At 36.8% G+C, this 20,911-nt stretch overlaps 2 protein-coding genes across 2 annotated transcripts; both read left to right on the top strand.

Annotated features, from left to right (window-relative positions):
- The first annotated feature begins 10,178 nt into the window (after positions 1–10,178).
- On the top strand, positions 10,179–15,009 carry LOC137732578 (U-box domain-containing protein 6-like). Its single transcript, XM_068471896.1, has 6 exons — positions 10,179–10,636; positions 11,205–11,297; positions 11,494–11,679; positions 11,876–11,983; positions 12,114–13,303; positions 14,053–15,009. The coding sequence occupies exons 2-6, from the start codon at positions 11,247–11,249 to the stop codon at positions 14,843–14,845; spliced, it is 2,328 nt and encodes a 775-aa protein (XP_068327997.1). The 5' UTR covers positions 10,179–10,636; positions 11,205–11,246; the 3' UTR covers positions 14,846–15,009.
- A 2,120-nt stretch (positions 15,010–17,129) lies between these two features.
- Positions 17,130–19,311, top strand: LOC137732204 (geraniol 8-hydroxylase-like). The gene is made up of 2 exons (XM_068471503.1): positions 17,130–18,084; positions 18,402–19,311. The coding sequence occupies exons 1-2, from the start codon at positions 17,176–17,178 to the stop codon at positions 18,999–19,001; spliced, it is 1,509 nt and encodes a 502-aa protein (XP_068327604.1). The 5' UTR covers positions 17,130–17,175; the 3' UTR covers positions 19,002–19,311.
- Positions 19,312–20,911: the final 1,600 nt, after the last annotated feature.

Raw genomic sequence — 20,911 nt, 5'->3', positions numbered from 1 at the left:
TGGCTAGCATATAAGTCGGAGTCACGACTTATCTATATCTCATCAATCCTGGCTAGCATATGAGTCGGAGTCACCTATAGTGACCTGTACGACTTATCTATATCTCATCAATCCTGGCTAGCATATAAGTCGGAGTCACCTCTAGTGACCTGTACGACTTATCCATATCTCATCGATCCTGGCTAGCATATAAGTCGGAGTCACCTATAGTGACCTGTACGACTTATCTATATCTCATCAATCCTGGCTAGCATATAAGTCGGAGTCACCTCTAGTGACCTGTACGACTTATCCATATCTCATCGATCCTGGCTAGCATATAAGTCGGAGTCACCTATAGTGACCTGTACGACTTATCTATATCTCATCAATCCTGGCTAGCATATAAGTCGGAGTCACCTCTAGTGACCTGTACGACTTATCTATATCTCATCAATCCTGGCTAGCATATAGCTCAATAAGTATACCTGCACACGAGTCGGAACCACCTAAAGTGGTCTGTACGACAGGACTGTGTGTAAATAAATACGCTCAAGTGCTACGATCACGTGAAGACTGGGCGAATAATCGCGGGTCACCTACAAGTCGGAACCACCTAAAGTGGTCTGTACGACAAGACTGTGCAACTACCTTGGATCCAAGGTGAGCGTAAGGTGCGGGAGGTGAACATCACGTGAAGGACTGTGCCCTGGCCACGGGCGGGAGCACTAACACCGAGGTGCAGGTTTATGAGCTCTCAATGCATCTCAATATAACATGTGCAACTCATGGCAACCAGTACGACCGTATCGAAGTCGCCTAATTCATAACTGTAGTCATGCTATGACGCAATCGATTCAACTAGTACCATAAACTCACTTGAACTTACCTGGGTGTCCTGAGTTCACCTTTGCACTTGAAAGCATTCCCAATAATTATATGCAAGTAATATACATATGGATATATCATGATGCAATCTACTACTCAACCATGTCGTAGCATTTTCAATTATAAACAATATAGTGTGAAGTGTACAATCAATAACGCCCTACTCCCAAACTACTTATTTTCAAGGATAATTATCCATGACAATCCAATTAACTCTAATTTAACTAACTAATTCACAAAACTAAAACTTGTCTTTACCAATTTCCTTCGCATTACTCAATTTCCCAAGCAAGGTTTTTGTCTCAAATATTTTATGACTGCATCTAATGTCTCGTTCGACTGCCTACGTACCCTAAACAGGGATCAAGCCATTCGTAGTTCACATAGTACTTCAAGCATTCACAATAATTATATATGAAAGTAATATGCCTAATCAATTTAAAGGTGTCGATAGAACTCTCAATAATAAGTACGATAAAAAAGAAAAGATGCACTCACCTGGAGTCCACGCTATGATTCTCTAGTGCACGCATCGAGGCGTCCTGAATGATTGGTCCCTGTGACCAATTATCAAATCACATCTCAGAACTCTTATCCGTAGAATATGTAATTCACATAAAACACAACCTCAACGACATTCTAAAATAGTTTGAGACCCATTGACCACAAGTCAACCGTCGATCAAAGATCGACGGTAGGGTTTACAACCCTGTATAACCTAACCCAGAAGATCCGCATATCAGATTTCCAATCCGCAACTTCCAACGATCCACAATATGTTTCTAGAATAACATATTAAAATTTCATTACGATCCAACGGTTAGATCTCCGCCAATTGCCTAAAACAAGTGGCCGTGAACATTTATTTTACTAACTTACAAATCCAATTCGGAAAGATCCGTACATCGGATTCCCGATCCATAAATTCCTATGATCTTTAAATATTACGTATTATAATGTACCCAAGTTTGGTGACGATCCAACGGTCGGATCGTCGATTCACATTTTCATCAAGCAATGTATCATAAATTCCTATGTCATTCTAATAACAAAACTGAATTCAAGACATTCGACATAGCCTAAAAATAGCATTGGCGGCCCACTGGCCACGCGCCGCCGCGGGTGGCGGTCGGCCGCCCCCACTCGCCGGAAAATCCAACTATTTCCAAAAATTCTCAAACTTCACAGAAATGAAGATCTTAGTGAGTGGAGCAACTTTCATACCTGCCACGAAGTCCAAAAGTGGACGGAAGATGATCAATTTTGCCCACGAAGCCGGCGGGTGCCTAAAACTTCCCGACGTCGATTCGTCGTCTACGGTGGTCCAACGGGGTCAAGGTTGGTTGGATTTTGCTCCTGGGATGATGGGCTACAAAGCCCAAGTGGTGGCATCGGCCATTGCTTTGCCGATTTGCCGGAAAATCGAAAAGGGTGACCGGAGCACCATTGATTTTCGTCAACTTTCGTGGCCTCAAACCTCCACATCCCATGGTTAATCAAGGTGGTTCTTGGGTGGGTTTTGTAGAGGGGAATGAGAGCTTCAAGATGGTGGTGGTGGCATCGAAAAACTCCACCGGAGTTGGCCGGAATCGGCCCTGGAAAATGGGTGGTCGCGAGTGGGAAAACCCACGGGAAAAGTTGGGATTTTTTTTTTTTTTTTCTTTCTTTCCTTTTTCTGATTGGGCTTCACCTTAAATAATCAATTTCTAACGTCCGTAACTATACCGTTATAATCCGAACTCGCAAACGGCTTTCGCCTATGCGTTCACATCCACGAATATTACGAGAATATGTTAAAAGAATAAGTCATACGTCTCTCTAGACGATGGTCAACAGAAGTCAAAGTCCTTGCCTCTAGGGCAATTTCGTAAATTCACGCTTTTAAAATAAAATAAAAAACGTAAAATTTGGAACGGGTTGTCACAAAAATACTCTACATTCTTGTTTGTTTGCTCACAAGTTTGATATTCTTGTTATTATTGGACAATTTTATAGTACCTTATGGTACGTTAAGTATGGGGTATCCATTTTCTATTTTAATAAAGATCACCAATAAGAAAATATCAACAAATGGCAAATAAATCCTAGCTTAATTGCTACATTGAATTTCTGTGGTATGACTGTCATGTTGTCAGTTATTCGTTTGTATTAAAACAAGACGGGTACTTTATTATATTCTGTTAGTATTAGTTTACGTATATTATGATATGCGCAGACTCTGTCGCCAATGTTAATTTATATATGAAGGATGTAGGCTACAATAGTAGTAAATAATATGTGTGATGTTTAATAAGAGTGAATCGCGTGGCATGCACGTGATGGTCACGTTGAAAAACCTATCAACAAATAGTTTACTTTACAACTATATATTTTTGGATAATCCCTATAAAAATGACTCCTTAAACCTCTTAAACATATATGGCGTGGCTATCATATGCCTCGTGATATCGTAAGTTCTGGATTTATAATCGTATAATCTATCTTTTTTTATAGCAATTAGAATGTTCAAACCTAACTGTTTATATTTTAGACAAAGCATGTATGTATGTGTATAATTATATAGCTTCATTAATTATTTAGTTGATCTTTTAAGTGAATACATGCAATTATACAAGAAATGTGAAAACAAAGGGTTTTGAGAACTCTAAAGTACTAGTCATGGCATGCTTACTTTATATATGTAACCGTGTATTTACTAATTAGCTAACTCAATAAAATCTTTTATTAGCTACTCCAAAAAAGCATTATCTAGTTTGGTAATCCAAATATGTGTTTCATCAATAATAATGTATAGGGGTCTCCAAGTTCATTGACTCTGACGTTGGATCTGCATTCAATTCGACAATAAAAGCATGCACATGCAATCGTTTCAAATCCAAACATGATAAAATTGTCTATAAATACATATTTAATATAAGCGAACACTAAAGAGACTCTTTTAAAAGTGAGACTCTTTTTTAATTCTCTGTCACTTCACAGTTTCATAGCAATTCTCATGTCAACGTTATGTACTGTGAAGTCTACTTTTAAGTTATTTGGTTTTCTTTGTCAAAAGTTATAAATATTACCACACATGCTCTTAGATTGTCTCTGGTTTTTACAACTCAAGTATGGGTTCATCTTGTTGGATATTATGTCCGAAGGCTTTGGTTGAAGACAATTTGTCATCACAAAAGGTTGATCATTCATATACATTCCATGCATAAATATGAGTTCCTTATGTCCAGTCTTGTTGTTTAGTCAGCAAGCCACTGTTGTGCAATTGTCTGGACATGCTTTTTAAGTCAGCCCACATGGGCTTTCTGATAGCTTTGTTATAGGTTGAAATCTCAACTTTAGATTTGCTCAGATTGAGCTCTACATTGACAAATGTCTTTTGTCTTTGTTTGGACAGAAAATATGGCAGTTCGCATGTTAAAACCCTAGCTGCCTTCCTTGTCTCTTTGGCTAGAACATTTTACAATCTTCAAAAAGTGAGTTTGAGCTTTGTGCCTTCTCGTCTAGTTGCCCAGCCACAAAATTGTTCTTATGTATTTAACCTCAAGATCATTGTGCATCTAGGTTGCATAGTTCTTTAGTTTTGTGTTGTGTTCTTGATCTAGTTTGTGAATTGATTCTTTCAATTAGATCAAGTTTAGATTATAGTCGGTTCTTCCTACAAATGTTTGATTGGAGAATCTGACTGGTTTTTAAATCCGTCATTATCATATCATTTGCATTAATCGAGTTGGTTGTCGGTGCCACAAGGTGATGAGCTCAGGACGAGCTATCACTTCATGAAGACTGAAGGAGTTCATCTCATGTAAGGTAAGGTTGCACAAAGGTAAGGCTACTCCATAGATAGGGATATAGGAGTTGAGCTTGTATGGTCTTTGTATGAACTTTTGTGTTACACTAGTGGATTGGACTCAGCAGTGAGTCCCTGGTTTTTTTTAACCCAGAGGTGGTTTTTCTGGCCAAAAATATCTTGTGTTGATTATTGTGTTTTTGGGTATTATACTTCAATAATTGTATAGGATATGCTATCACCATAACCTGCCCTTGCAACTAAGTTAATCAGCATTTGAATATGTACTGTAGTAGATCAAAGTTAGCTGGGATCTTTGCAGTAATTCAAGTCCTTAAATTGATTGTTTCCGCTATTGTTAATCTAATCATTTCATCTTAGTTGACTGATGTTGCTGACTAGTCAAACCAGCACACATACATAATTTTGAAGTGCAGGTTAATCCACCTGGTATCAAGTTCATGTACATTATGTAAAAAATGAGCCATGAAGATTGCTACTTTTGAAAGAGTTCTCTTAGCATTTTCGCTTAATATAAAGCCATAATTTTGGCTTTACACATTCAGGAATCATGCATGCATGGATGAAGGCACCTTGAGCCCCAAGGGGGCGGATGCCCCCACTCAAAAAAATTTCCCCATAGTAATCTTACGTGATAGAGCCTTTTTGGCTATGAATTTTTTAACTCTCAATTGAGAAATTAGGTTATAGATCAATAGATGCATAATAACATGGTTATTTCATAGAGAGAAATATTTGATAGTATTGGTAATTAAGAAAATACGTTAAGTGATATTATAATGAAATAATTTATCAATATTTTGTTTAATAAATTCTTAAGCTTTTTAAATTTATGACTTTATTGTTTAAGGACCCCTCCATTCACATTGATGGATTTTATCTCAAAAATCAAACCATGCGACCAGCATTGACATAAGCAGAATAGCAAGAATGTCTAGCAATTGTCGCTACGTGTAACTCGCATAAACCATTGAGATACACCTGTTAGTACTTCTTAAGACTTCGTCGGTCCTAATAAACAATCTCATCTAGTGTTGAAATTTCTCGAGGTTGTTTAACCAAAAAAAAAAAAAAAAAAAAAAAAAACATTTCTCAAGGTGGTTGATATTTTCGTATGACTATCAAAAAAGCTAGAAAAAAAAAAATATAAAAGTGAAGTTTAAACGTCACATTATACTGAAAACGTTCTTAGAGCATTTTCAAAGGAGATGTCAAATTGTTCAAATTAACAATAACGATAACAAAAGACAGCATTAATGTTTTCTAACCAAAAAGCCAAATTTGATGTGGTATGACATGGATCGACATCTCTCCCCCTTGCTGCCAAATTTGACAACACCTTCAAAATTTTTAAATTAATTATTAAATACTTTTTATTAATTTTTATTAGTTTAAAACATTATCCTTTTGTTTCTTTTCATTTCCAATGCAAAGAAAGTACATGAATTATTATTTTATGTTTAAAATTTGACATATTGGTTGGAGAGTAAAAGTTTAAAAGATGTCAAAATGCCATGTAAGCCTTCGAATTTAAATTTTAAGTTTAAAATTTGATATCTCATTTGGAGATGATCTTAAATTTCAATTAATATTAATAGATTTTATTTATATTTATGAGTTATCAATTAAATATCTACAAAATACCATATTATATTCTAGAGGTATTCATCAATTTCCCCCCCCTGAACTTGTGACCATTGGCCAATTTCCCCCTGAACTTTAATTTTGGCCAATTTCCCCCCTCAACTCTCATAATTAGTCAATTTCCCCCCTCAACTTTAATTTGGCCAATTTCCCCCCTCAACTCTCAAAATTAGTCAATTTGCACCCTACTGTTAATTTTTTTTTTTTAATTTTCCATCTATTCTTTTCTTAATTTTCAATCTTTCTAATAGCTTCCAACAAAGTACTAAAATTAACATAAACTCACCTGCATAATATAGGGTAAAATGTACAAAAACATAATACAGTTAGTATGTGACATGGGTTGATTATAAGAAAAAGTTATGAATCGGGTTTAAAGCATGTAGAAGAAGAAACAATAACAGAAAGAAATAATAATCCTAAACTCATGGATCAAACCTATTTCAATAAAATGGGTTATTCTTAATAAGGAGTCGAAAATTATGAATAGACTAGCCATTTTTTCACTAAAGCTCGATTCTCCGCAATTTACTTGAACTTAGCTTTCACTTTTATAAAGAAAATTGTATTCACATACAAAAATTTACACATCAATCCTTTTTGTTATCAATTTTGTATAGTAAAAAATCAAATAAAATTACTCCATACTGATTTATTATGACTAATAATACTATCTATAATAAATTGTAAAATTCTAAATTTTAATCTATTTGTAATAGGATAAAGATATAGGAACATGATTAACATACATCTTATTTAGTTTCTTACACACACTTGTTTAATTATGATCAAATTAAAAAATTAACAGTAGGGTGCAAATTGACTAATTATAAGAGTTGAGGGGGGAAATTGGCTAAATTAAAGTTGAGGGGGGAAATTGACTAATCCTGAGAGTTCAGGGGGGAAATTGCCCAAAATTAAAGTTGAGGGGGGAAATTGGCTAATGGTCACAAGTTCAGGGGGGAAATTGATGAATACCTCTATATTCTATAAAGTTTATTTAAAATTTTTACGTTTTTGTCCAAATTTCCATCCTCTCCATCCTAGAAAAAAAAAACATGACAGTAAATGTGTGCAATGCACGTGAATCATAGGATCAGAGTTAGGAAATACATTTGGACAAGAATTATCTGTCGTTCTATGTCTTCCCGTGCTCTCTGTTTATACGATCACGGTTAAGCCACGTCAATATTTTATATTACTATTTATTTTTATCTTATTATATTTATAAAAAAATAATATAAAATGTTAACGTGACTTAACCGTGATAACATAAAACAGAAGAGGCACGAAAGGAGGGCAGACAATCTTGTACAATACTTTAAACCTTTTTAATCATTTACTGGGGAATGACAACAGACAAATCCGTGAATTACGGATTTACCACAGGAACAAACAGCGTGGAGAGACTGTCAAAATTGGTGGTGAAGAGCACTACCACGTGGACATATGCTCAGCTCACATTTTAATAATAACACTTGGATTTGAGGATTTCTGTTCCCGGACTCCGGCTTGGAGAGACGAGACATCCGCTGCCAATGGAATCAGTTCGAATCTGACGAAACTACCCTTCCAAAACAAGAAAAGTATATTAATTAGCAGATTATTATATTTAGAAAATATTGTAGCAATAATTTCACAACTTTAACACAATTAGAGCATTTGTCCCTCAATTAAAAATTCATGACAATTAGTGCCTTAACTCATAAAAACGTGTAATTATGATCATTTTTATTAACTCTGTTAAAACTTTCATTAAAATGAGTCTCGTGCCACACATCTCAGGTCAGAATCAAGAGGCAAATATGGAAACTAAATGAAAAAAATTGAAAAATGATCACTCAACTTTAACCCAATTGGAGCAATGATTCATCAACTTTAACCCAATTGTAGCAATGATTATTCTAATACGGCTCGTTTTGACGAAAGTTTTGATGGAGTTGAAGAAAATGACCATAACTGCACGTTTTGAAGAGTTAAGAGACCATTGGTCATAGATTTTCAGTTGAGAGACAATTGCTCAAAATTTTGATTAAGCTAAGGGACCTTTGTTACAATTTTCTCTTATATTTAAGGGGACATTTACTAACGCTTTAAAAATTTTATTTTGCACTCCTAGTGTACTCTTATTTCTAATTATAGAAAATTTTGAATGCAAATGAGATTTTTGATTGGTCAATAACAATTTTCTAAAAATTAAAATATAATATATAAATTTAAATCAAATACACGTTGAGTAAAAAGAATAAATATGTAATAACACGAATTTCTAATTAGATTTCAATTTTCTTCAAGAATTAAAGTAAAACACCTATTTCATTGCTATAAAGTAAAAAGCATTCTCCAAACTCGAAGCCTCATTGACGAAAGAAATTAGAAGTTTGAATAATCCATCGCCTGAAGTATAGAAAGAAAAAATTATCACTTCCATCTGACAACACAAAATTTCATTTTGAGCTCTTTATCTCAAAGCTATGCCCATTCTGTTTGTTTGCACTAATTGATGCATGCGTCTTTGCTAAATCTTAATGTTATCCATGTCACCCGATGTATTATTGGTCTAAAAAAATTAGGTATTGCATGTGTAGGTATATATTTGGTTGAATTGAAGTATTGGATATGATTAAGCATTAGATTAGATTAGAGTATAAAGTGTAACTAACTTTGATTACGAATATATGCCTAATAATCTAGATTAACAAAGTGCAACTAACTTTGATTACGAATATATGCATAATAATCTCGAAACTGGAATGTCACAGAAATGCATTAGAGAAGTAGGAGCCAATAGTTCCAACTCGGCGTGGCATCAATGACTCAAGTCGCTCCGTTTTCTATTTGCCACCAATATTTTCAACTGACCAGGCAATTTGGTCATTCCCCGCACATTTATTTATGACAGATCCGCAAACCAACAAACAAGGAGGTCGGCACTGTCGGCCGGTGAACCAGGGAGGCAATGCCGCAAATTGGTAACATTAAAAGCTTATATATTAATATAAAGTTTACACAAATATTTTAGGCTCGCTTGAAAGTACTTTTAAAATGATTAAAAATGTTTTTTAACGAAAATAATTTTGATTTTTAAAAGCACTTAAAGTATTTTGTGCAAAAAACATAAGTTATGTGTTTCTTGCCCGAAACACATTTTTTTCGTTTTTCCAAAATTTCATTTGCTTTTTTACTAACAATTGATTCAATAAACAATTTCACAAAAAACACTTTCAACTATTTTAAAAGAACCTATAAACGAGATGTTAACCTCTTACGTATTTTCTTATTTCAAGCATAATTAAATTGAATAAACTAAATAGTTTATAACATCTTCCACTAGGTTGGACAATTTTTTGCAAGAACCACTAACCTGACACGAAATAACAACCCATTAACGAGTCAGTTTTTTTGCAAGAAACACTTACCTGACACAAAATAAAACCTATTAATGAGTTGATTTGTTATCGGATTACCATTAAGAACTTACTAAAATATTTTTTCCAGATTTGGATATTAGAGACAATTTTTTGGACCCGTTAATGTGCTACGATATTACACAACCTATTTACAAAATAAAGTCGTTGTCGTGTCACCTATTAAAATTTCGATAAGATAAATTTTTGACATAACACAACACATTAAGATAAAATTTATAACACAAAAAGAAGTATATGAACACAACAAACACAACTTCGTTTACTATGCCGATCTCCCGCTCTGCAAATCTCCACTTATCTTACTTTTCCCCCTAATAAAACTCCAATTAATTTTTCAAGCAATTTCTAATTAATTCTTATTTTAAAGTAAATATCTAGTTTCTTATAATATTGGGGAATACCATATTACCCCAGCTCAGAATAACCAAAAAAATCCAAGGAATTCGCTCCTCTATTTTTGAATCTTACAGACCTAATCTGTAATGAAATGGGAATGCACATATCGTCGACGAAACCCTAATTTCCCATTCGGTTGCTGCAATTTTCCCAAATGCTCGTTTATGAAACCTCCATAGTTCCTCTCCGCTTTGTTTTTCCGGTACTCAGCTCCCTCCCACAGACACTAGCTGCTCGAAAAGATTTCCAATTTTTCGATTTTGTCAGCGGCATTGAGCTGTAAATTCCCAATTTGGTATCCTAAATCCCGCCTTTTGGGTGCTTCTGTTCCGCATCTGAATCGTAAGCAATTGGCGCGTTGTGGTTGTAAACTCTTCAAATTTAGTGCAGGAGCTTCTATAATTGCGGGGTTCTCCTCCATTTCTCATCTCTCTCTCTCTGCGCACCCAAGTTTGGAGTATTGGGATTGGCCATGGTTGTTTCTGAGAAGGTCGTTCTTCGATTCATTTCTTTATTCGGGGTCTGAAAAGAAATGGAATTTTTGGAGAAATTGGTGAAATGTCCCAATAGAATTGTGTGTTTTTACTAATCGACGTTCTTGTCTGAGATTCTGTGTCTTTTTCCATTGGATGAAACGTCCAAATCAGTTCGTTTTTTCTTTTGTTTTTGTTCTTCAGAGGAAGATTTATTGTCTGAACCAACTGTGAATTTTTATTTGGCTATTTGATTCTTTTTTTTTTTTTTTTTCTTTTTCCGGGGTGTGTTGATTTTCGAATGCTCTGTTTGGTTTCCGAGAAAATAAGTGTTTCGAATACGGGTTATGATTGGATTTTCTGTGGAATCATTGGAAACATGGATGTTATATTCATGTGCTTATTTTTTTTTATGCTTAATCCCCAGTTTACAAAGAAACCCAAAAGTGCACAAACTATTTAGTCTATATGCATATTAGTTGTAGCGATTCAATATATTTCTGTTTTAAGGCTCTAGATGTTTAATTGTGAGGCTTCCTTTATGCCTTGGCTAATTCTGGTTTACCATCTTTTTTAACAATGCAGATGTTTAAAGTTGCACCATAGTTTTTCAAGTGAGTTTGAGTCATGGATATTACTGAGGTTGAAGAAAGCTTATTTGCCGCCAGCGATGCCAAGGTATGAATGAAATATGGGCAGCAATCAATACAATTATATTTGCTAACAAACTAGAATTGTATGTTTGCATATTATTTTTGAAGTTGTCTCCTTTTGGATAACTGCCACCATGGGTCCTCTGAATGTCACCTTTTGATTTTGTCTTATGGTTTATCATCGTAGATCATTGGTTGACTGTCTTTGTTTTCTTCTGCAGTTGCACGGAGAGTTGTGCAAGGCACTCTCTGCAATTTATTGCAAAATAATGTCAATATTTCCTTCTTTGGAAGCAGCGCGACCTAGGAGCAAGTCTGGTATCCAAGCTTTATGTTCATTGCATGTAGCACTTGAAAAATCTAAGAATGTTCTTCAGCATTGCGCAGAATGTAGTAAACTTTACTTGGTAGGTATTCCCTCAATTTTGTATTTGTAGTTTATGCAGTTATTGCCACTCAAACATGTCGACTAAACAATTATTTTCCCCCTTCTACTATAGAGGAATAGATTTCTCTTTTGGTGTTTAAATTTGTTTCATTTGTGGTGAGGTTGTGTGTAAATTGTGTTCTTTGTATAATGGCCAAATTGTTTTTATCATTCAGGCTATAACTGGGGATTCTGTGCTCTCAAAATTTGAAAGGGCAAGATGTGCTCTCATGGATAGTCTTAGACGTGTTGAAGACATTGTTCCACAATCTATTGGTTGTCAGGTAATTATCCCTTAAGGCCCTTTTGCAGTATCTTTTCCTGGTTGGTGGAAATTGCATTCCTTGGTCATGATGTTTTCTGTACATCACTTAGATGCGTTCTTAACACAGTTTATTGTTGAACTTGTTTCAGATTGAAGACATTGTTAGTGAACTTGAGGGTACTGTGTTCTCACTTGATCCCTTAGAGAAGCAAGTCGGTGATGAAATAATTGCGCTACTCCAGCAAGGGAAAAAGTTCGACAACTGTAATGACAATAATGAGCTGGAATCTTTTCATCAGGCTGCTACCAAACTTGGTATTACCTCTTCCAGGGCAGCTCTTACTGAGAGAAGAGCTTTAAAGAAAATCATCCAAAGAGCCCGTGCTGAGGAAGATAAGCGGAAAGAGTCAATTGTAGCTTATATATTACATCTTATGCGAAAATACTCTAAGCTGTTTAGAAGTGAAATCTCAGATGACAATGATTCACAAGGTTCTGCACCTTGTTCTCCCACTGTACAGGGTTCTATTGAGGATGCTGGGCCCGGTGGCAATGGTCAAGCATTTGATCGACAAATGTCAAATTTTAGTTCTTTTAATTTCAAAAGTTCTTTTAGTTCCAAGCCAAACAATCGGAAATCAGGTCAGATACCTCTTCCACCTGAAGAATTGAGGTGTCCGATATCGTTGCAACTTATGTATGATCCGGTCATCATCGCTTCTGGTCAGACATATGAAAGGATTTGCATTGAGAAATGGTTCAGTGATGGGCACAATACATGCCCAAAGACTCAACAGAAGCTGTCTCATCTTTCTTTAACCCCCAATTATTGTGTAAAAGGTCTCATTGCTAATTGGTGTGAACAGAATGCAATTTCTGTTCCAGATGGTCCCCCAGAGTCTCTGGACCTCAACTATTGGAGGCTTGCATTTGTGTGTGAGTCCACTGATTCAAAATGTATGGGTAGTATTGGCTCTTGCAAGTTGAAGGGTGTCAAGGTGGTTCCTTTAGAGGAGAGTCATACTATAAAGGAGGATGTTGGAAATGAAACAGAAGATGTGTCTCCATTAGAGGAAGAGTCTGAGCTTGATGTTTTTGAAAGTTATCAGGATCTTTTAACTGCCTTGAATGAAGAGGAAGACTTCAGGAAGAGGTGCAAGGTAGTGGAGCAAATAAGGCTCTTGCTGAAGAATGATGAGGAAGCCAGAATGTATATGGGTGCTAATGGATATGTTGAAGCACTTCTACATTTTCTGAGCTCAGCTTTGCGTGAAGCAAGTTCTTTGGCTCAGGAAAGTGGAGCCATGGCTCTCTTCAATCTTGCTGTTAACAATAACAGGTATAGCTTAATGATTACAGATTTTAGAAGAATCAAATGTGATGACTAGTTTTTTGATAATATTTTATCCATTTCAAAATGAAAACTTCAGAGGTCTATTAAGCAGCAATGTGTGGCGTCTTTAATAATAAAAACGTGCCTGGGAAAGGGTGAAGTGTGTAATTGTTTACAATGTGCTAATATTTCCTTGAGTCATAGGTGTAGAGAATGATGCATTGGCTTTGAACTCTTATTCCTTGGACTAGTATTCTTCATAACATCCTTCACCAGACACAATTAGTTTTCTTTCTTTCATATAATCTTCTGTTGGCTGAATATGGTTATAGATTCAGATAGTAGCTGAATGCTTCTTTTATTGCGTTGAGCGTAGCAACTGGCTTGAAGGATTTAAATACAATCAGTTTAATGGGTAGTTTTTTATTTGTTGCCAATAGTGAGAAGATTTAAGTCAGGGTTACGCAGTATCTGCTTAGATTTCTTCGTGGAAGAGCGGAAAATTGTAGATTTGTCCCTGCAGTAATGGGTGCTTGGACTTTTTATTGAGATCGGGGAGATATTGGATGACTTATAATGATCTGTGTTAGATGTTGATTCTTCATTTATCACTTGAGTCTTGGAATGTGTTGAATAGTCTGCGTCTTCTGTGCCACATTTCTGAGTAACATGTCACAATTTTTGGTTCTCTTTTATGTTTCTCTAAACCTTGGAAACTTAAGAATAATTTCTATTTCGTTAATTTTCTTTTCCAGAAACAAGGAAACGATGTTAGCATCAGGGGTAATTTCGTTGCTGGAGGAAATGATCTCCAATCCCAGTTCTCAAGGACCTGCGACAGCCCTCTATCTGAATCTCTCCTGCCTTGATGAAGCCAAGCCTATTATTGGAACAAGCCCGGCTGTCTCTTTCTTAACCCAGCTCCTTCGAGCAGATGTTGAAACCCAATGCAAACTTGATGCCCTCCATGCCCTGTACAATCTATCGGGTGTTGAGTCAAATATACCGAAACTTATTTCAGCTGGTATTATCAGTGGTCTCCAATCCCTTCTTGCGGACTCTGGTGACCAAATGTGGACAGAAAAATGTATAGCTGTTTTGATAAACTTGGGATCCAGTAGTTCTGCCAGAGATGAAATGATGTCGAATTCGAGTCTTATCAGTGCCCTAGCAACAATTTTGGAGGCTGAACAACCCATTGAGCAGGAGCAAGCTGTCTCATGTCTGTATATGTTGTGTAACGGGAGCGAGAAATGCAGTCAGATGGTCCTCAAGGAAGGGGTGATTCCGGCATTGGTGTCTATTTCCGTCAATGGCACATCAAGAGGAAAAGAGAAGGCTCAGAAGCTGTTAATGCTGTTCCGTGAGCAGAGACAAAGAGACCAAGCAACTCCTGAGCCGGAGGTGCATCTGTCGGTCGAAAATAGCGACAAGCCCATGTCTGTTCCGGAACCAAAGCCGCTATGCAAATCCTTCTCAAGAAGAAAGATGAGCAAACCATTTAGGTTTTTGTGGAAGAGCAAAAGCTATTCTGTTTACCAGTGTTAACTCCCACGGTGCTGTAAATTTCAGTGTTGTATCGTCGTTTTATTCTTTTTGTTTTATTACTTTTGAAAGAGCGGAATGTAATGTACAGGCCCCTTGTAATTTACGGATTTTGTTTCGAATTTGCCTTCGAGGTAGGAAATATGTCTTATGAATATGATTAATTCAAGTGGCAAACTCCCGTATATTTTTGTTAATTTTTTGTCATTGATCTTTTTTAACTCATTCGATTCGACGGTTAGAGATTAAGAGTGTGTGAGAGGGTGTGTGAATAACGCCACTCTTTTTGATTGAATGCTATAAAACATGATTGTTCACCAAGGTACCGTCTGGTACGTGGGACGGGACGGAACAGAGTGAGACAAGATGTTCCGTCCCACGTTTGGTGCGCCTAAAACCGGTGGAACGAGCTGTTCCACGGGACGAGTTTTGGGTGAATTTTCGTTCCACCTCACCCCCTGGAACGACTCGTTCCACATTCGTGGAACACAAAATTATAACCTCTCCGTCTCCTTCTTCTTCCTCCTTGTTTCCATCCGAGGGCATCTTTGCTCCCGTTTCGTTCCGTTCCGTTCCGTTCCGTCCCGTCCCGTCTGCATACCAAACGATACCTAATTGAACTCAGAATTTGGCCTTGCACTGCTTAAATAACAAATACAATAATGCTATTATTACCATGTAATTGTACCGTAATTATATATTAGGTGGCGTCTGATGTGGCTCTTCACGTCATTTCAATTAATAAGAACTTTTATTCAATTAAAATCAGTTTAAAAAACCAATAATTAAAAAAAAAACTACTTAAATTATGATTGGAGTTGACGAGGAGTTTGGTTCCACGACTCCTCTGGGTTTTACGAGGAGTCTGCTTTCAATTCTTCACCACCACAATCGAAATCAACTTGGTTTTTTAAATGATGGAAAATTTCATGTGTAATTTTTCGGAATTGGATCCTCTCCTGAGCTCAGGATGGGGATCCTCATGAGTAGTCCATCCGGGCCGTTCAAATTTGATCTAACGGCTGCAATTATTATAATTTTTAGAGGAGCCTCCTATTTGGAGCCTTTGGATCAAATTTCAACGGTCTGGATGGACTGCTGAGGAAGATCCTCATCTTGAGCTCAGGAGAGGATCTAGTTCCTAATTTTTCCAGCTGCCGGCACCTCTGAAATTCAGCACCAAAACTCTCAGAATTGGTCCGAAAGTTGTGACATACTACGATCTCTAACATAACAAAATTCCACTTTGTTTCAAATTTTATATTACAACAGACCCAATTGTTCTTTGAATCTCGGGAACAATTTGACCGAATGTAAGCATCATATTTTAGAACTTGGGTAATAATTGCAGAAGCTAATTAAAGTAAAGTTATGGTCTTTAAAGTGAAAGATTCATGATTTTTGTGCACAAAACAATTTCAACAGATGCAGTGCAAATAACAAAATTCTCGCACATTGCAATCGAGGACGTAGAAATTAATTCGAAATAGCTTAATTCTTTCTAGCTAAACAACACCATGCAGTTAAATGAACAAAAACATGTCACTTAAAAGGGTATCCAACATGTCATTTTACGGTAAATAATATAGAATAGCTTGGGAAGATCAAGATTAACTGACTAAGGGAAATAATATAATCTTTATAAACACATATAAAGTAACTTAAAATTTTTAATATAAAAAAACACTTAACATTTTCACACACTAATTTACGTGATTGGAAACATATACTTATTTAGTAAGTACTTTTAAATGAATGAAATTGTTTTAGAAAAAAATATCTAAAAGAAAAATTAAAGTTTAATATCTGAAAGAAAAGTCAAAGTTTTACCCGATGTCGGACAAAACTCCACCGTCCGTATGACAAATAATTGTCTGTACCCCTCACAGGCCATCAGGTGGCAACTGGGCAGGTACAAAGATACAGCATCCACTTGTTCAATAATATATATGCAAATTGATCACCCTTGTCTCTTGGATCGGCCAGTTGGCACCTGTACATATCTCCATTTCACAAGAAAAGAAACGCAACTTGTACTATATTTCGATGTACAACAGGTACTGAAATAATAGAGCATTAATATATTTTCTTTATTTATTTTTAATCTGCTGTCTAATCTCTCATACATACCACATGCGTCAGAATCTAATAGAAAAACTCAAAATAAAATGTGTCCTCATATTCATTATCCTATTCCTAAAATGTGTCTACGTGACTGATACTGTCATTGACATATACGGCACCACTCCAACCGGACTATATAGTCCCATCCTTGCACTTTACGCAAACACCCACGGGGAGAGAGAGAGAGAGAGAGAGAGAGAGAGAGAGAGATGGATTTCTATTGTATGGGACTATGTCTTCTCTTTTTCTTCTGGATATCAATCCAATCTTTCAATTCATTAGCAAAAAGAAGCAAATGCAATCGCAATTCCACAAGGCCTGTTCTTCCACCGGGGCCAAAGCCATTTCCCATCATTGGAAATCTCTTAGAGCTTGGAAACAAACCCCATCTCTCTCTCACTAAGCTCTCCCAAATCTATGGCCCCGTAATCACTTTGCAACTCGGCCAAGTAACAACCGTGGTCGTTTCTTCATCAACCGCGGCGAAAGAAGTTCTACGAACGCACGACCAATTCTTATGCAATCGAACGGTCCCCAGTGCTGTTCGAGCCTGCGACATGGGAGAGCACAACTTGGCCTGGATACCGGCTTCAGCCAAATGGAGAAGCCTCCGAAAAATATGCAACTCCCAATTGTTCGCAGTAAAAGTTCTCGACGCAAGCAAAGCCAACCGGCACAAAAAAGTCCTGGAGCTCATAGCTGATGTCAATGCCAGTAAGGTAAAGGGCAAGGCAGTGGAGATTGGCAGGGCTGCTTTTAGTACGACACTGAATTTGTTATCGCGTACGATATTCTCTATGGATTTAGCAGATCCGAGGAGTGAGACAACTAAAGAGTTTAAGGAGACTGTGTGGGGTTTGTTGGAGGAGGCCGGGAAGCCAAACTTGGGGGACTACTTTCCTGTGCTTGGAAAACTTGACCCCCAAGGCATTCAGCGGCGGATGACTAATCACTTCCTCAAGATGGAACGACTCTTCGACCAAATCATTGCGCAAAGGTTGGAATCGAGGCAAGCTCATGATTATGTCACAAGGGATGACATGTTGGATACCCTTTTAAGCATCAGTGAAGTGAATTGTGAGGAAATGGACAAGAACAAAATGGAACACCTGTTTCTGGTTAGTCCCCCTCCCAAGCTACTCTGTATTATTTACCGTAAAATGTTCTCTACTAGTGTAGTTTCTTTCATTTATTCAACATCACAACAATATTTTTGTTCATGAAAATTTGAACTCAGAACCATCTAATCTCACAAAATAGCTAGCTAGCACGCGCTATTAAGTATTCCAAGCCAACCCTCACTGACTAACGAGTGTCACTAGACCAAATGGTTATTGACGTTCATTATGACTAGTGGCATGTAAATTACGCTAGTGACCATTTGTTTTTGGTTGTTCATTACAACGGTGTGTTGCTATAACTTGTGAAAATATAGGTTATATTTGCTGCGGGCACAGATACAACTTCATCTACACTGGAATGGGCAATGGCTGAGCTACTACGCAACCCGAAAAAACTATCGAAAGCTCAAGAAGAGCTGGATCAAGTCATTGGCAAAGGAAAACCAGTTGAAGAATCAGACATAGCTGGACTCCCTTACTTACAAGCAATAATCAAAGAAACCTTCCGGTTGCACCCAGCAGTGCCGTTACTACTACCTCGAAAGGCCGAAAAAGATGTAGAGATCTGCGGGTACATTGTACCAAAGGGTGCACAAGTGTTTGTCAATGCATGGGCCATAGGCAGAGACCCTAGCATTTGGGACAGTCCCAACTCATTTGAGCCGGAGAGGTTCTTGGGGTCGGAAATTGATGTTTTAGGCTGGAATCTCGAGCTTATTCCTTTTGGTGGTGGGAGGAGAATATGTCCTGGGCAGCCGTTGGCAATGCGGATGTTACACTTGATGCTGGGGTCACTTATTAACTCATTTGATTGGAAGCTTGAAGATGGAGTTGTACCTGAGACCATGGACATGGAGGAGAAGTTTGGGCTTACCTTACAGATGGCTCAACCTCTAAGAGCTGTTCCCAACTAAAAGGTTAATATTGTTGAAACTTATGTATTACGAATGAGATGTTTTATATTTGTCTTTAGATATAAGTCCTACGTCGGGGAAGAGTAAGAGTGGGGAGGTTTAAGTTATATAATTGAAACGTGTGAGATCACAAATAATTACCTGGATGGACTCAATGAGCGATCAAGAAGGCTCATGGCCTAGGTTAGTGACCTCCTTTTCACACTAGGACGGGTGCCTAAATCATAATTTGTTCGTTGTTTTCTAATATATTATATTCAGTGAGATGGATGTGAAAGGTAAACTAAGTGTGTGGCTATCACTCCCATGTTTAAACCTAAATGATGTAAAACTAAGTTTTGAATGTCCTAACCATGTCAAACAGATTTGAGTGCTACACCAAATGTTTAACCTAACGAAAGATGTAAAACTGATCAAATGTCCTAATGACGACATTGGATTGTAATGTGAGAAAATTGAGCATCCTTAATTCTTCTCGTCTCATTTGTTTCTAACATGGGTTTGTTTGTATTTTTGTTTTTTTTTTGTTTTGTTTTTTATTTTTATTTTTAAGAAACCATATTATTTACATTATGGGGAGGGAGGTGAGTTTAACCTCACAATGGACTAGCAATAATGTGATTTGAACTCGCATGGCGAAAATCAAGCCTAAGATCTCTAACTTATAAGTGAAGAAGAATGCCACTACACCGTAATACTAAGTAGCTTTAACATGTGTTCATTAAAGTCTTAAAAATATGATTTCTTTGGACCTAAACCAAAAACATAGAAGTCTCTATTTTCGTTTTTTGGGCTCCAGATAGCTCTATTTTCATGGTAAATAAAAAGTGAAAGAGGTTCAAGTACATATAAAGTCACTTAGTTTTTTTGATGTCGGAAAACACTTAACATTCTCACACACCAATTGACGTGACTGGAAATACATGCTCGTTTGGCAAGTACGTTTAAACGATTGAAAGTAATTTTTGAGAAAATATCTGAAAGAAAAATCAAAGTTTAATAACTAGAAGACAAGTTGTTTTACCCTAAATATAAATAGAACCTAGCTTCTCTGCCCTCCCACTTCTCATACATTCTCATCCCTTTCTATTTGTGCGGTCACGGTTAAGTCACATCAACATTTTATATTACTATTGCTTTTTGTCTTATTATCTTTATAAAAAAATTAATATAAAATATTGACGTGACTTAACAGTAATTGCACAAAATAGGAGGGGATGAGAGTGTATGGAAAGTGGAAGGATAGATAAGCCAGGTCCAGATAAATATCCTGGAGTCTGACAACACTCCACCAATGGTTGTATATACCCCTCGCGGGCCATCAAGTGTTCTCTTCATTACGGTTGGCGCCACCTGAGGCAATAACTCCCACATTTCAAACACGGTAGGAGGCAAGTCCAAAGATTCAGCATCCACTTGCTCAATAATATATGCAAATTGATCACTGCAATTACGATAAAATGGGTGGTCCTTTGCCTCTTGGATTGGTCAGTTGGCACTTGTCCTTGTAGACATCGAAATTTCAGTAAAATAAATGTTAACCAATGTATTAAAATTACAACATTTATTTACTTCACCAACCTCACACACTTACTTCACTCACAACCTCCACTTACTTCACCTACAACCTCCACTTACTTCACCTACAACCTCTACTCACTTCACCTACAACCTCCACTCACTTCACCAAAAAAATGAATAGTGGTGATTCACTCGCAAAACCTATAAATAGGCTTCTCCATCACCAAGGGAAAACCAATTCACAAATACATTTCTCTACTCCCAAATTGGAAGAGAATTCCCCAAATCCTTGAAGCTTTGAAACTCCAAAGCTCTCAAGCATCCAAATTCCCAAGAATTCCGAAGGATCAAGAAAGCACTCTTCGTTCTTCGTCAAATCATCCTTCAAG

This window comes from Pyrus communis, chromosome 4 (genome assembly GCF_963583255.1).
Source record: "Pyrus communis chromosome 4, drPyrComm1.1, whole genome shotgun sequence".
Classification (NCBI taxonomy): Eukaryota; Viridiplantae; Streptophyta; class Magnoliopsida; order Rosales; family Rosaceae; genus Pyrus; species Pyrus communis.
This window is presented reverse-complemented; position numbering and strand designations above follow the sequence as displayed.